We start from the raw sequence: 16,449 nt of genomic DNA, 5'->3' as shown, positions 1-16,449 counted from the left end.
AAACGTAATTTACTCACTATAAAATTATCGTTGCTCAGAGAAGTCATAATTTTTATAGCCTTCAATTTTGTTTGGCTACAGAGCTACCAAATAGAAAATCAGCCCCCTCTTGCCACACCCACCTTTCACATCCTCTCTTTCAGGATTTATTAAGTTTTCTTTTACTCTTAATACTATATTATGTATAACCAATAGAAAACCAAGGTTTTTATCTATCAAATAACGTTTTGTATTACATTGTTTTCTGAACAGAGAATTGTCAATTTCACTGTAAGTACAAGCTTCATTCCCACAGGAAAGATAATGACTAGCTTGGATGAATTTGTAACAGCTCTTGTCTCATAGCTAGAAAGCCAGAAAAATTCTGAGAGTTAGAAGAAATTGTCTACTTTTTGCATGTTACTATTCTATGTTCTTTGGTGCATTATTTAATTAAATAAAAATCTAGTGTATTACTACCGTTAATATAAAAAAGTAGGGTTAAGTGTCATTGACAACTGACAGCAAGTGAAAAGAAAATGTGCTTTATTTCTTGTTTTTCATGTTTATTCTGTATTTATTATTATAAAAGTAACTAAAATGTAAAAATACGGATCTCTTTAAGTTAGTTAAGGTTAGATTAGGTAAGATAAATTATAATAATAATAAAAATGTTTCATGAGCTGCTCGTGCGTAACATAATTCGATAGAGTAATGTGACCTCCACATTCCCCAAGTGATTTACAACTTATAATGGCATGAATAGTAGTTAGACACAGTTCAAAGGGCAATAAAATAAAAAATTTAATTATAAATAGATGTATACTGTTAAAAGTTTAAAGCTACTTGGGATAAACGAATGTAGTTTCATGTTACAATTTTAAGTCATTCTAGAAAGAAAAAAATGGTAATTTAGATTTATTTAGTGGTTACGTGGTCGGTCAAAAAGACAATCGCATATTGAGATAGGGTAGAGAAAATAACACATAAACTAAAAAGTTTTACTGAAAAAAACGTTTGAAATGCATTGAGGAGGTTTTGGGGATTACACAAAGGACATTTGAGATTTTTGAGATGAGGAAAAGTATTTTTAATTTTAACAGGAAAATTACTTTGCACACGGACTATTCAAAACAAATACTCAATATATTAATGGACAAATCCTTATTTTATTAAAAATAATTCATTAAAAATATGATTTTTTTGTATGTGAAAAACATGTAATATGAATTAAAAGAGTGCCAAATTTTTGAAGATATACACACTATATTGAAAGTTAGAAGACTTTAATCAAGTACAAAGAGGTTACGTGGTCAGTCAAATTGACCAAGCTCATGTTGGGAGAGTTAAGAGGGAACCTAGTTATTGTTTAAGTAATCTGTTGCAGTTACCTTCCTACTGCATTACAATTAAATGGTAAACAAAAGGCTGATATAGATAAACAATGTTTATGCATAAAATACACATATTGCAGTGTTAAATGTGGCAGAATTAGCCTGTATATGGTTTTTTGGTACTAATGGTGATTTATTTATTTGCCATTCATGTCCTAGAAGCATCACTGAATCACATGGAATTCACTGACTTTTCCTGGTTTCCCTCGCTCATAAACATGGGCTACAGCATAATAAAAAACAACAACAAGAGTCTGTAATAATCAAGATGAAAACAACCAACCTGTTCACCCAAACTAGAAGCTTGTTGATGTAGAGAATCAATAGTATTAGCAAAGTTCTTCAGGTCATCAGTAACATCCTTTTGGGAAAAAAATAACAATGTAAGTTATAGATATTCAGGCAATTAATGAAAAAAACAACAAAGTATTAAAGTATTAAATATTTAAAAATAGTGTCATCACTAATACCAACCCCATAGAATGTGTTAAATACATACTAAAACTTTTGTCAAAATTTTTGTTTTTTGTATATAACACTGTCAATCCTTCCACACTGTAATTTAACTCTCTGACATTCTGTGGAGTGCACCCATTGCCTAAGGACCAAATTGCACCACAGACTGAAAATTACAGAAAATAAACTAGTAACTGTTCTTCCAAACAACTAAAGAAATTATTTCAGAGTTGAAATTTATTTAATAAAAATGTTTCCTTTATTGAATTATATACAAACGGTTTTTATAATCTCATACTTTGAAATTGGTTAGATTTCATTGCACACCAAACAAAAAAAAAAGATCAGTGTTTGTGAATTACATTAATTTTTTCTGAGCATAATATGACACACATAGCTCCTAGAAGGAAAGTCAATATAGTTTTTAACAAGATAGAATTAACATGTACCTTGTAACTTCAATACATGTGCAGTTTTATAGATTTTAACCAATCACTATTTCTCAATTTTTGTTGTCATAATGTGGTATAGTTACCTGTATTTCATCTTTCAGAAACCACAGGCTAGTGATCTAGACACATAATAAAAGCTCTTTCTCTGTTCTTTTGAACTGTATAAACCAATATGACTTCCAGTTCAGAAGAAAGTCACCAAGAGATGAGAACAAAATGATAAAAGCTTAGCTTGTTGATATTTTTCTAAAATAAAAATTGTTTGTGAACAACTTTTTTCACAATTACAGTCCTGACTTTTTTATCTTTAAAAGCTTGTGAAAATTTCACTTCATCATATTATACTTCATTTAAACAATGATGTTGCAGTACAATAGGAAATGTTTTTCATGGGGCAAGATAAAGTAGAGTATTGTTAGGCTTATTTAAATCATTTTTTACTCACTTGTATTAAGTTTTGTTTTACCAATACAGCCCCTGTTTGTTAAGCTGTGTATACAATAACCTTAATGACCTAAGTAACTCCTTGAATGGGTAGAGAAATGTCATCAAAAAGAAATGTAAATATATATATAATTTGGTATAAAAAAGGTTGAAAGTTATTACAAGTATTAAATGAAACCTTCTGATGAATAATTTAAAACAACTGTCTTGCCTATAATTTATATTTTTATTTTACACTAGTTATTATAAACACAATGAAACTGCATACAGTATATTTTGAATCAAAACAAATATAAAATTTAATTTTATAAAATAAAAACTTTATTGGAAAGTTTTAAGAGAATGTAGGAAGACATAAAAATAGTAATTGAAATCTACAACAAGGTAAGCATTTTTGTTTCTTAAAAAAAAAAACGCATTAAAATGATATCTTTCCAAATTTCCAAGGCTGGAAATTCATATTATTATCCGTTACAAAAATATATTATTTTGCAGAATTCACATAATCTGGAGAAAGTTAATCTCAAGATTCAAACTTTCATCCAGCAGGTTTTTGTTTTTCCATTGCAACAAAAAAAAATTATAATGTGTATTGATCCAATGCAATAAAACAAACCTGTGCAATGAATTTACACACCTGGGCATTTAAGTTAAATATTCATTCAATAATTTCATGAATGTGATCAATCCATTAAAACTACTATCATTATCAAACTTTGAATTAGACAGTACCAAAACAGTGAAAACTGTTTTTGATGAAAATATTAACATTATAAACTACTTATCAAGTTACAAGAGTGAATGAGACTGGTCATACCTTATGTTTCTTCAAAAGAGATTGTACATTAGCTTCATCTCTTCCCACATCTTCACTAGACACAAGCCTGAGTGTATCCAGCATCCATGTGTCAATATCATCTGCATCTGCAAAAAACTGTTACAAAAATCTTGATTATACCACTTATAGCAAAAAATATAATTCAGATATTATGTGTAAAAATCTTGATCTAATCTACCAGTTCTAACTTTTGTTTTAAGTAGTTAAGACTTTTATGACAGTATTTTATAAAAATTTACAGCTGGACAGGTAAATGTTTTTAAATTCATTTTGTTTTTCCCATCATTGATAAAGATTCAGTAAAAATATAATGAAGACAAGAAGAGATAAGCAACTACTTTACTACACACAATTACTAATTGCATTTAAGCAGTGCTGACTGATCTAAATTTCCAAAATAACCTTGATCTACCTTTCACAACATTTATACTCTACGTAGACATATTTACACTGATGGAGAATGTGATTCCCTGAGTGCAAATATATCTATATGAATTGACAAAAGATATTTAGAAAATCTCAAAAACACACACACTCATATCTTGATACATGTATTTTTTATGATAAGAATAACATCTGGATAAACAAGCCATAAATACAAACATCTTGCAACATACCAGAAAAAGCCAATTTTTTATGTTTCATTTGGGTAAACTAACAGTTCAAAAACATTCTAAATTTTTTACATTCCAACATGTTAACCTAGACGTAGTTATTTCAAGTTTTAGATTTCTTTTTTACAAAAATACAGCTTGTAATTTTTTGCTATTTTCATTGATCTTCAGCTCTTCATGCATTTTTGTCAAACAATTTGAACAGAAAAATACTTCTCAGAAACATTTTTTTTTTCTGCCATCAACTGAGATATGATCATCTTGGTATTTCTACTAAATATGTTTGCTTTGTAGCTGATTACATTCAGTTCTAGTATTTTCCAGATTCCATCCATAACTGATTTACATTTAATGTAGTTCTGATCTCTCAGTTTTCAATGTAAGCAGCAAAAAAAATATAGAACTTTATATATCCATTTTTAAGTCTTGTTTTGGGGGCTGGCTTGGCACCACTAGCAAATGAGAAGGGGAACTTCATTAAATGTCTGTTTTAATGAAAAACTTTATGACAATTATAAAGACCATTTGGTTCTTCAAGGCTTTCCTTACATGTTCACCATTAAAAATCCTACTATTTATGTTTTCCGAAAATCATTTATTACCCTATTAAATTCTTGAAAAGTGCTGATCTCCTCCACTGCTGACAGCATTGTTATTAAAATAAAACTGTTTTAACTGAAATCTGGCCTTTTTTTTTCAAATCGTAAACTTGCGTTCTCTCATTCTGTTTGTAACAGGTATAAGTATAGGTAGTATTTTACCCTGCTATTGCTAGATAAGTACTGAAGATCCTCCTTGACCATATGATGGTTTGAAACATATAAAAATATGTAATATATCAATAAAAAGGGTATTAATTGTTAATGCTTAATCAAAATTTTTCCTTATGTTAAGTTACAAAATAAATTCAAAAACTAATCTTAACTAGACCTAGGTTCTATACAATACCACTTGAATGCTCCTGAAAAGTTACTATTAACTAAGTTTTTGCTTATCTTAAGGATTTATTAAACAAAATAAAAGATAAATAAATATACAACATCTCTTTTTCATAATGTAATGTACCTTTTTCTACAGCAACAACACAAACCTAAATTGTTCTGTTAACCAAAACCTTGCACCTTCTTTGGGAGCAAATACAATATAAAGAGAACAATTAAATAGGACAACAGAACAAAAAATAAAACCAATTACCTGATGATAACTAATAGCCTCTTCGAGCCTCTTGATACGTGCTGCTAACAGGTCCTTAAGATTTTTCCACATATTCTGCACAGAGTCAATTCGCTCTCTGATATTCTCTGCACCAAAGTGACCTGCTTGAATAAGGTCTTCCCCTACTTTCATGATTTCATATAGGTGTTGTTCATGGACTAATATCTCATCTTCTAAAGCCTAAAATACAATAAAAAGCATCATGTTTATAGTCTTTCTTTTAAAACAGGCTGATATCTTAAAATATTCTACTTGGTTTTTAAAAAGCTAAAACCAAGCTATGCGTAATTATGATTTTTGCAGTTCAAAGACATAATAATGAAATGCATTAACATAAGTGAAGACACACTCCTACAACATACAAACACTTTAGTTGTGAATTTTAATTGCTAGTTTTCACTACTTGCTTTCTTGGAAAACAGTTAGTTCCAGAATTCCAACATTATTAGATGCTTAGAACTATACATATAAATACGTGAAAAAAAAGACAAGGGGAGCAACTTTACATTAAAAAATATATACACTACCTAAATACATAATTGTGTATTCTCCATTACAGCTCAGTTCTTTGAAAAAAATTGTGCAATGACATTAAATGTTTTTATTCAATAGCCATCCAGAAACACTTAGAGTAATATACTTCTTATGATAATATATAACTTTTTTCTTACTGTAAGTTTATAAGTTAAAATACCAAATCATGGGTGACTTGATGCCTTTGAAATTAGTCAACCAGAATTATAGAAAGTTTTTTAAAAGAAATTCCTCCTAATCTTGGCAGTAATATTGTTTATGAAATTAAAGCAAAAAGTAAAAAACAACATATAAACCAAATAAAGTCTATACAATTAAAACAATTTTAACATATGTTCATAACAATCACAAAAGGTTAATGTGATTTTATAATAAGTTTAATCGTGGTAATTCCAAAAATTTATAAATTTAAAAATATGATTATTCTTACAATATGACAAAGCCTATACTTCATTACAAAATAAATTATTAAAAATACATTGTTTTCATTATCATACATTTATCCTGGCTAAGATAAATGCATAAAAATTAGACTAACTTTGTTTTTACTGATGAGAAGTTGTACAGTGGTGAGATCATGTCCAATATCTCCCTGTGATAAAATTTGTTCCTTTTCTTTAATCCATGACTCCTCATCAGTTACATCCCAGTAAAACTGCCATAACTTGCGAGACTCCTCTAACTTGCTGCGTCGATCAAGAGCTAACTGCACCAGTTCAGAATATGCAGCTTCAAGCTGCTGTTCTCGTTCCTGAATAATCTGTGGACTGCATGCTTGATATCCTTCAAACTCTTGTGAAATGTAATTGTCAGCATGTTGTATTACAGTCTTCACCCTTTCACCTAAAACATTGATATCAGCCTCAATGAGACTGTGTTTCTGAAGCAAGTCTTCAACTCCTAACAAATGCTTTCCATAGTCATCAGTCAAAAGTCGTGCCTACATAAAATGTCATACATAAATGACTGATTTTCTAACATCCCAATATAAAGAAAACAAAAATATTGTTTATAAAAAAATACATTTCTTACAATGTGCATTCTGAACCAGTTTTTTTTAAACACTTTTATGATTTTTTCTGAAATTTAAAATCAGATATTTCCTTTTCTTCTCTACTTCAACACAATTAAAGGTGTTTTCTTTACCTTAATTTCCTCCATTGAATCTAAAATGTAGATCATCTCTTGGAAAGCTTGTTGTACAGAAAGTGAGAGTTCAAGTCTGGTTCGACGTGCTCTTAGTAATTCCAATAGATAGTTCCATAAACGCAGCACATTGTCTTTTCTGAAAATTAAAACAGTTATTTGTCCAGTAGAGTCATAAGCAAATATCCAATTTTATCTAGTTCATATGTATACTGTATGACCAGTATTATGGCAATATAAATATAAAACTTCATAACATTCATCACAAAAAGATGGAGAAAACTTAATAAGGTATTTACAATATACAGCTTAGCTTTGCAATTAATTTACAGTGAGCCTAACAGTTTTATTCAGCTACTTTTGAGCATAAATAGAGAAAAATCAAAAAGTTAGTGATTCATGTGAAATAAAAATAGATTTTAAACAATAAAAAATCTCAAGTACCTTCAACTAATTAATCAACATTCACCACAGGTATTCTAAACAATAAAAACTCTCAAGTACCTTCAACTAATTAATCAACATTCACCACAGGTATTCTAAACAATAAAAACTCTCAAGTACCTTCAACTAATTAATCAACATTCACCACAGGTATTCTAAACAATATACAATAAAGAGTAAATGTTTAGATGGCATGTGTGTGTGTATATATACTCAATATCATTTGGCAGGCTCTGCTTGGTCCAGCTAGAAAGAATATGACACAAACTTATGTGAATTTTAAACTAATACCCTGGGCTAGATTATGTGGCAACTTCTATTAATGTGCTGTTTTTTCATTGTCTGTTTATTCACACACAATTCATTATTTACTTGCTCAAACTTGTTCATTTTCTGTAAGTATCTATACTTGGATAAAACTATCAATTCAATAAACAATAATAACAAGCTAACACAATGTATAGAAATTATCTATATATTTAAAAACTACAAGTCTAACATATCAATACCTTATTGTTACAGCTTTTACCACTACAATTTAAGATTTTTTTCATGCACATATGTGGAAAAAAAAATACTGTTCTTTTACCTTGCATTAATTCTTTCAATATCATTATAATTTTCAGATTCCAGCTCTTTAGCTACAGACACAACAGCCTGTACTCTCTCTTCATAAGCATAAATATCTGTCTCAATAGCTTCATGTTTCTTAGCTGCCGCTTCTACTGATGCAAGATCAAAACCAAAGTTATCTTGAGACACCAATCTCTGGTTCTCACTCAACCAAGTTTCCCTCATGCCAGCCTTTCTATCAAAACGAGCTGCTAACTGCTCCAGTTTCTCCTGTCTAAATATTGAAAGAAAATGTACCAACTTTTTCATAAACCTAAGATTAAGTGCATTTGGACACCTTCACAATGAAGAACATATGTATAAAACAGTGCGATATTAACTGGTTACAATTCAGGAGTATTATCATGAAATTCACTGAATTTTATTGGTTTAAATTTTTTAGTTTCTTTTCAAATTATTTATTAAGTTTGTGTAAAGAAAACAAATAAAATGATTATTTCTATAAACATTACATCAACATTATCAAACACAGTAACTGAGCCAATAATAGAAGTTTTTTTAAATTTACCATATAGAACAAGTTTAACTTTAGGGCAAAAATCAAGAAAAGGAGTGTCATTAAAAACTATTTATTTAAACAGGCTTCTACCTAAATAACTATAAACATTAATTAAAGTGTAAATGGGATTGCAAAGGTCAAAACTCATCATGTTTTACAAATCCATTTCTAAATATTTCTTCAAAACAAATTCTCAATTTACCACAAAATATTTATTCATTAAGCAAAAAAGAAAAACTGAACAAATATTGTCCAGTGTTTATACTACCTATACCTCTACAATGTAAAACATATACAAATATATAATATTACATTAACTACATCATTATGAAAATAAACAACTGTAAATGCAAGTACCTTGGTTTTTCCCCATGTTTAGTTCCATAAGGATAAAGTTTTGGAAATGACATCAATTCAAAGTCAATATTTTGACAGAAAATGACAATAAAAATTTAAGCTTTCATCACAACTTCAACATGATTACTAATTTGTTCGCTGACAAAATCTTGATCTCAAAAATCATAATAATACAACAACAAATTTTAATATTAATATTGCTTACCTAATAAGTTCTTCTCTCAAAGCAAGTTCTCGTTCATGCTCTGCTCTTTCTAAGCTTTCCCAAGCTTTATTTATGTCTGAAATCATCTTCCCTTCTTTGGGAAAATAAGGTTTCTGGTTATTTGCTCTCATTTTACTTTGGAGAGTAAAGAGAAGCACTTCCAAATTGCCTTTTTCAACAAACCTAGTAAATATAGGATGAAATAAAGTTTAAATATTGAAATAAAAATCTTAATAAGTAAACTTATTTTAATCTGTGATATCTACAAGATATCAAATGAAAACACTGAATACATGAATATATGAAAACATTCAAGACTGTAAAAGCAATGTTTTAAATCAAATTTTATACAATATTACCCTTTCCTCATGGGAATCTTTTTCTGAACATGTCACATGGTTTTAGTGAGTTATATTCAAAATTTAATTAAACTACTTTCTTTTCATGGTATACCAATAAAAATAGCATAAAAACATAGATAATAATCCATATTTTAATAGCATACAAGTTTTAAGTTTTTAATTTTATAAGGTAATATTAAAAAAAATCCTGAATTTCCCCTAGTATGAAAATTGTGACATTTTTTCTTTAGGCATCCCCTCATCTCTAATTTATTTACCATTTCTCCAAAAAGTAGGAAATTTAATGTAAATTAATCATTATAATATTGCCATCACTCAGGCAAAGCATAATCTTTATAGCTTTCAATCTTTTTTGGTTACAGTCATCTCTTTCAGAAATTGCTAATAGTTCTCTCTGAAGTTCGATGCTCTATTATTTATAACCAATAGAAAACCAAGTTTTTACTATATCAAATGACATATTATATTACATTGTACAGAGAATTGTCAATTTCACTTTCAGGTCAAGCTTTATTCCCATAAGAAACATATCAACGAGCATAGATGAATTTTTGTTGCATAGTTAGAAAGCCAGAAAAATTGTAATAGTTATGGAACATTGTCTGCTTTTTGCATGTTATTATTCTGTTCTTTGTTGGATTATTTAATTAAACAAAAATTATTTAGTGAAGTACTACCATTAGTCTAAAAAGTAGGGTTAAGTGTCATCGACAGTTGACAACAAAAAAAAGGCAAGGTAAGTATTCTATTTCTTGTTTTTCATGTGTGATCTTTATTTATTATTATAAAAGTAATTAAAATGTAAAAATAGGAAAGTTTTTAGGTTATTTAAGGTTAGATTAGGTAAAATAAATGATAATAAGAATATAATAAAAAATTTTCAAGAGGTACATGCACAAGTAGCTTGTGCATAACATAATTCAAAGTGCAATAAAACAATAAAATCTAAGTATAAATAGATGTACACTGTTATGAGTTTAAAGTTATTTAGGATAAGCAACTGTAGTTTCATATTACAATTTGAAGTCATTTTAGAAAGAAAAAAAAAGGGTAATCTAGATTTTTATTTTGGTGGTTACAAGGTCAATCAAGTTGACCAACCTTGTGTAGACTCATAATAGAGTTAGGGTAGAGAAAATAACAAACAAAATATAAAGTTTTACTGAAAAAAAATAATGTTTGAAATATATTTAAGAGGTCTGGAGGTTACAAAAATGAAATTTTATATTTTTGAGATGAAGAAAAGTATTATTAATCTTAATGTGGAAATCAATTTGCAATCGGACTTGTAAAAAAAAAAAAAAGTATATATTTTCGGATAAATCTTTAGCAAAATCACTTCATTAAAAAATCTAATTTTTTTGTGTACAAAAGACTTGCAATGCTTACTAAAAGCCTCCCAAATTCTGTGAAGATACACTTACTGTATTAAAAATTATAGTATGGAAACTATAAGGAGTGCAAAATGGTTACGAGGTTGGTCAAATCTATTAACCTTGTAACGAGAGATAATTAAATGAAAATCTAATTGTACCCTTTATGTATGCCAAGTTTCAAATGCCTAGGAAGTTGCAAAAATGAGCTGTATGCCATTATGTAAATGCTATGTCTGAATGTAATCAACCATGTGGTACCCACCATATTACTGAAACTTTTAAATGAAAAAGATTAATTACTTACATTCTATGAAAGCTAGGCTACTAAAGTTTAATTAGTAATTTGCCTGGTGAAAAAAGTCAAAAACTGATGAAGGCAAGAGGAAAAACTACAAGCTCTGTTGAACATGGGCTAACATATGATTAAATTAACTACTAAAATGAGATCTCTTTTCTAATTGGCATACATCCACAATTCAGAGTGCTTTGAAACATACTTTTTTGTACTTTGTAAGTATTCACCATTGACTAAGATTTTAAAAATTTAAAACGTTTAATATGCTTTGAATATGATAGATCACAATAATTTCATGCTAATGACTGTGAATAATTAAAAGCCAATGCAAGACATGGATGTTTGAGTAAGAAAACAAAGTCGGTATATAACAGAAGATATGAAAAATCACAAAAAATGTGGCAACTGAAAGAAATATCATAAAAAGCCTATAATAATGAATATGCCAGATTACAGTTATGTCACAAAAACAGTTAGCCTCTTGGGAAAAACATTTTAGGATGGTATAACAGTGGATATGTCAACTCAAAACAATATACAGCAGTTCTGAATAAAATCATAACAATAAGCATTCCAAGCAAAAACAAAACTGTGCAAATGATATAAAAGTGAATATATCAAACACAACATAAAGTAGCTTGTGAGGTATACAAAGATGTCACAAAACATTAAAATCACATTTTTAACACATACTTTGGAGGCTTTTCCACAGTGCGGTAGGTATTAAAGGAAGTGAGTTGTTGCTGGACTCCAGTTAGAGAGTTAGCAAACTGCCGATCTGACAGTGCTTCAATAGTCTGTTCAATCCATTGAAGAAGATCTGAAGTCAGAGTTTCATACTGATTAATCATGCGCTCATTCTCCATGGCTTCTCCAACAACCTGTCAAAGGAAACCACAAAAAAATTCATCATTACACAAAAACAAAGAATTAAAAGTATGTGTTTATATATACACACATATATACAAGCACACACACTTTTATAAAAACATACATATATATTGTTAAACTGTATTCATTTTCAATTACAAGCAAAGTAGCTTAAAGCTATGGTAAAAAAATAAACAACAGCTTACTTTATTCATGGTACTTAGTATGTTAAGTTTGAAATGATGCAATATTGGTAAGCACTTATCAAAGATGAAAATCAATTTATCAATTCAAAAACCCCTAAAAGGTTATTTACCTTTCCAATGCGTCTGCCTTGTACAGTCTCTGCTTTCATTTTAGAGAAATAGTGATAGAAGGTGACTACGTAAGTGATGATGGATTTTTCATCCGGACAATCAACAAATACATCTAAAGCGTTAAAAAAGAACAAAAAAAATACCTCAGTAACATATATATAAAAACTATAAGCCTTTTCCCATACATCAAGTAAAACTTCAACTAAACTCTGAAAAAATTCAATTCAAATTATAATTTTTGTTTTTCAGAATATTAGGAGCAACAACTCCCACAAGGTACATCTTTCACTACCATATGTTGATTCAATGTTACAACATTACAGTTATTAAAAATCAGTACAAATTACTGTATATAGATACATATATATTTATTTATTTATTGAAATCATATTTTCATACATTTTTATTGCTTAATCATTAGGTTCCCTAAGTAGAAAATGTTGAAGCTCGAAGTTGGTCAATGAGGAATATGAAAGCTGTCATAGAAAAAGCCCTGACCCTCTAGCTGCAATTCAGTTGAAGTGTAGTGAGTTGCAAGTGCATATATTATCTACAATTGATACTTCTAGGAGGGTTACATTGTAGGAGTTTCAAACAAAAAGCTCTCCTAGTTTATCATTATAAACAAATTTAAGGCACAAAAATCTCAGTTTCAAAGATGAGATATTTTTAGAGCTAAACTATATCAATAAAACAAGGGAAAGCATGATACAAGCAGGAAGAAAGAAGTTACTCCACAACCAGCTGCTACTCATACAACAGAAACTACATATTATGTATAATCAAATTAGTATGACTTTGTATAAGCAATACTGATTATTGTACTATCAATATTAGTATTGCTATGAGTGAAGTTGGTAATAGATACTGAGTACCTCATGAAAAGACTGTGTCCCAATGTTTTAAGGGCAACTGATTGTCATTAACTGTTTATGAATATATATCTGTTTTACAACTATCTATTTGTTTCATATATTCATCTAAGTATAATGTTACTGTTATATACATTTGAACAAAATTAATTAGTAAGAAATCTCCAAAAAAGGATTGATACAGCCCAGTTAAATAGTACAACACAGCCCACAAATAAAACTGAATAATTAAACCAGTAAATCTACCCTTTCAGTAAATATTCAGTTGTTTCTACGTTCTTCAAGGAAATACTTACAAACACTTTGCAGTAACTTACTAATGTCAACATAAACCAAATGCATTTTAAAAACAGTATATACTTTAACTAGACCATCATACAAGTTTAATATTCTTATATTAAATATGCATACATAAACTATACGTATATCAATTAATCATTATCAATCATTGAAATGCAGCCAGCATCACATTTAGTACAAATATACTGTACATTTGTGCTTTCTTACAGGATGTTATAATTTTCTACTAAAAGGTGTAGAAACTAAATTGTGTTCTTAAATTGCACATAACATTTTTAAACTTCTTTTATTTCAAAGTACCACTGCCAATATAAGAAACCAAACAACTATTTCTGGTACAAATAATGAACAGTTTTATATGGGTTAGAGCTACTTTATTCCATTTTTTTACCTTTTCAAGACTTACACTGTGTAAATCTTTGGAAAATGTCTGCCAACATTACTGCTATTTAAAATCACGGAACCAACAGCAATATGATACTTTATTTAAGATTCCAAATGTTCTTTATGTGTATCTCTTCAACCTAAACATATACAGGGTGTCCCAAAAGTCTGGACCCACAGAGAAAATAGACATTATATTCTTAAAGTTAAACAAACACATTTCTAATGTCAGTTGTACATATTTCAAGAAAGAAAATAACCCAATAGCACAGTATAGCAAGAATTGGTATGTGTATGGCTGTTAATGACATGAAACTTGAATAGTCCCAGAGATATGGAGATTTAATCTACCGACTCCGATCAAAAGGTTGGCCACATTTTTCTTATATAACATTGTCTGCCAAATTCAAATCTACAAGTCTTAAGTGCACCCGATGGGTGAAAAGGCTTCAAATTTGAAACTCGTCTGAAAAAACCAATTTCTCTTCTAACACCAGAAACTTAAAGAAAGTCTGTAGATATAATTCACAAATGATACCTTTTTCTTAAAGACCCAATGACTAACTTCAAAATAAATCAATCTCCAATAAAATCAGTTGGTTATTATGGTAGTGGGGGAGGGTTAAATCTCATTTTTTATGTCTTGCTTTCTGGGATTTTTTTAATTTCACAAAATAATTCATAATAGTTTTCTCAAAAAAATGTTTTTTTGCCTGGGGGTTTTATATGAATACTCACTGTAAAGCCCTATCTTTTGCCTTTAAAATGAGATATTATTTAAAGCTGTAGGTAAAATAACTTTCATTTTATGGAAGAAATGCCAAGCCTACCTAAATTAAGAATACATTGTATATTTCTTTCTATGGTTCCATATTTCTGGGACAACCTGTATATTACAAAATAGGTACAAAAATATGAAACCCTATAACCCAAGCACAAACAATTTCCATTGATGAAGAAAACTCCACTTTTCAAAAGCATTCAGGATATAGAGGTTTCATCGTTTTTGTCTTTAATTGATTTTTTGAAACTACATGTTTTCCTAATATAACGAGCATATCAGAAGTTGTGTTAATTTCCATCCTCTCACCTCAAACTGAATTTAATAAAAACAGTTTTATGCTAGCCAAACATTTTCCACAACAGTCACTTCCAAAAATCTAAAATTTTGCATAATTTGTAAAACTTTCACATTCTTAATAAACATTACAAAAATTGGTCTTAAGATCAAAGTTTAAGAGATCTAACTGACTTAAACAAATTTTCAAAAACTCATAATTTACAAATAAAAGCATCACAGAAATCAATAAACTATAAAACTACAGATTTAACTCTGGAAAGTAGAAATGTAAATATGGAATATTTTCTGAATACTTTGAATACATTTATAATGAAAACCAGAAAGAACAAATTAAATAATTTCTATGACTTATATATTTTTCTCTTAATTTAAAATGTTTATATAATAACAAATGCTGCTAATCAGTATTTGGTTTGACACAAAGTCTTGGATATATATAATGTTAATTTGCTCCAACTCATTCTTTTTATATTGGTAAAATGACATCAACACACATCTAAAACAGAATTCAGAACAAGTATGTATGCATACCTTCTGGATCTAGCAATCTAGTAAGGCCTAATTTATCCTCAGCTACAGTAAAAGCATTGTTGAGGTTGTAAATGGCATTAGATCTGGAAAGTCTTTCATACTGTACCAAGTCAGGTCTGAGATAAAACAAAATTTAATGTTATAAAAAAAAGACAAGTCTTAGTGAAATTCTAATACACTAACTGCGTACATTATCAAATGATAACTTAGATGTATTATGATGAATTATGGAAAATCAGAATATTCTTTTTATCGTAATACTAGTAAGTTTTCATTTTAAAAACAATAATTTCTAATAGAGTAAATTGTGAGTTCACTGGTGTCCGCAGGGAGGGCACTTGCCTCTCCCTGGGAAATGAGAAACATAATTCAATATTCATTCACCATATGTATATGAATTTAATTTTTTTTTATTCACTTCACAATTTCACACTACTTATTACACTTCATCTTCAATTCTAATAAAGGTCACCAGGTTTGTCAACAGCTTTACTTAAAATCTCTAGATATCTACCCTGTAACTAAATATTAAAAAAAAAGATTGCTACCATGTCAGTCTCTTGGATATTGGACATGGGAATTCTCACTCAGGTTATCAAAGTGACCGATGCAGTCTTGCCAAAATCTCCTGAACCCTTATCGGGGTCAATCTGTTGCCAGATACCAATAATACCAGCAGCAGGTTATCAAAGAGACTGAAATCTTGCAGACACCCCATGAAACAGCATGGTCGGGGTCAACCAAAATTTACTATTATAGAGTATATATAGCTGGAAGTCTGCAGGATGAATTAAAATAACCTGACAAATATTAAACCCATCAAATCTGACTGTGGGAGCATGCCTATTCTC

General features: G+C 29.2%; 1 protein-coding gene across 8 annotated transcripts in view; it reads right to left on the bottom strand.

The window, feature by feature from the left end:
• LOC106462325 (spectrin beta chain-like) overlaps window positions 1-16,449 on the bottom strand; it is a 120,715-nt gene that overhangs the window by 85,745 nt on the left and 18,521 nt on the right. For all 8 annotated transcript variants that reach the window (XM_013922229.2, XM_022389549.1, XM_022389542.1 and 5 more), the window contains 10 exons: window positions 15,599-15,714; window positions 12,430-12,542; window positions 11,937-12,124; window positions 9,211-9,393; window positions 8,106-8,363; window positions 7,073-7,211; window positions 6,465-6,866; window positions 5,372-5,572; window positions 3,543-3,659; window positions 1,657-1,734 (listed from right to left, as the gene is read on the bottom strand). In XM_013922229.2, the coding sequence (XP_013777683.1) occupies window positions 1,657-1,734; window positions 3,543-3,659; window positions 5,372-5,572; window positions 6,465-6,866; window positions 7,073-7,211; window positions 8,106-8,363; window positions 9,211-9,393; window positions 11,937-12,124; window positions 12,430-12,542; window positions 15,599-15,714 (1,795 nt within the window). The remainder of the gene's footprint in view (window positions 1-1,656; window positions 1,735-3,542; window positions 3,660-5,371; window positions 5,573-6,464; window positions 6,867-7,072; window positions 7,212-8,105; window positions 8,364-9,210; window positions 9,394-11,936; window positions 12,125-12,429; window positions 12,543-15,598; window positions 15,715-16,449) is intronic.

This window comes from Limulus polyphemus, unplaced genomic scaffold (assembly GCF_000517525.1).
Source record: "Limulus polyphemus unplaced genomic scaffold, Limulus_polyphemus-2.1.2 Scaffold1142, whole genome shotgun sequence".
Taxonomy (NCBI): domain Eukaryota; kingdom Metazoa; phylum Arthropoda; class Merostomata; order Xiphosura; family Limulidae; genus Limulus; species Limulus polyphemus.
This window is presented reverse-complemented; position numbering and strand designations above follow the sequence as displayed.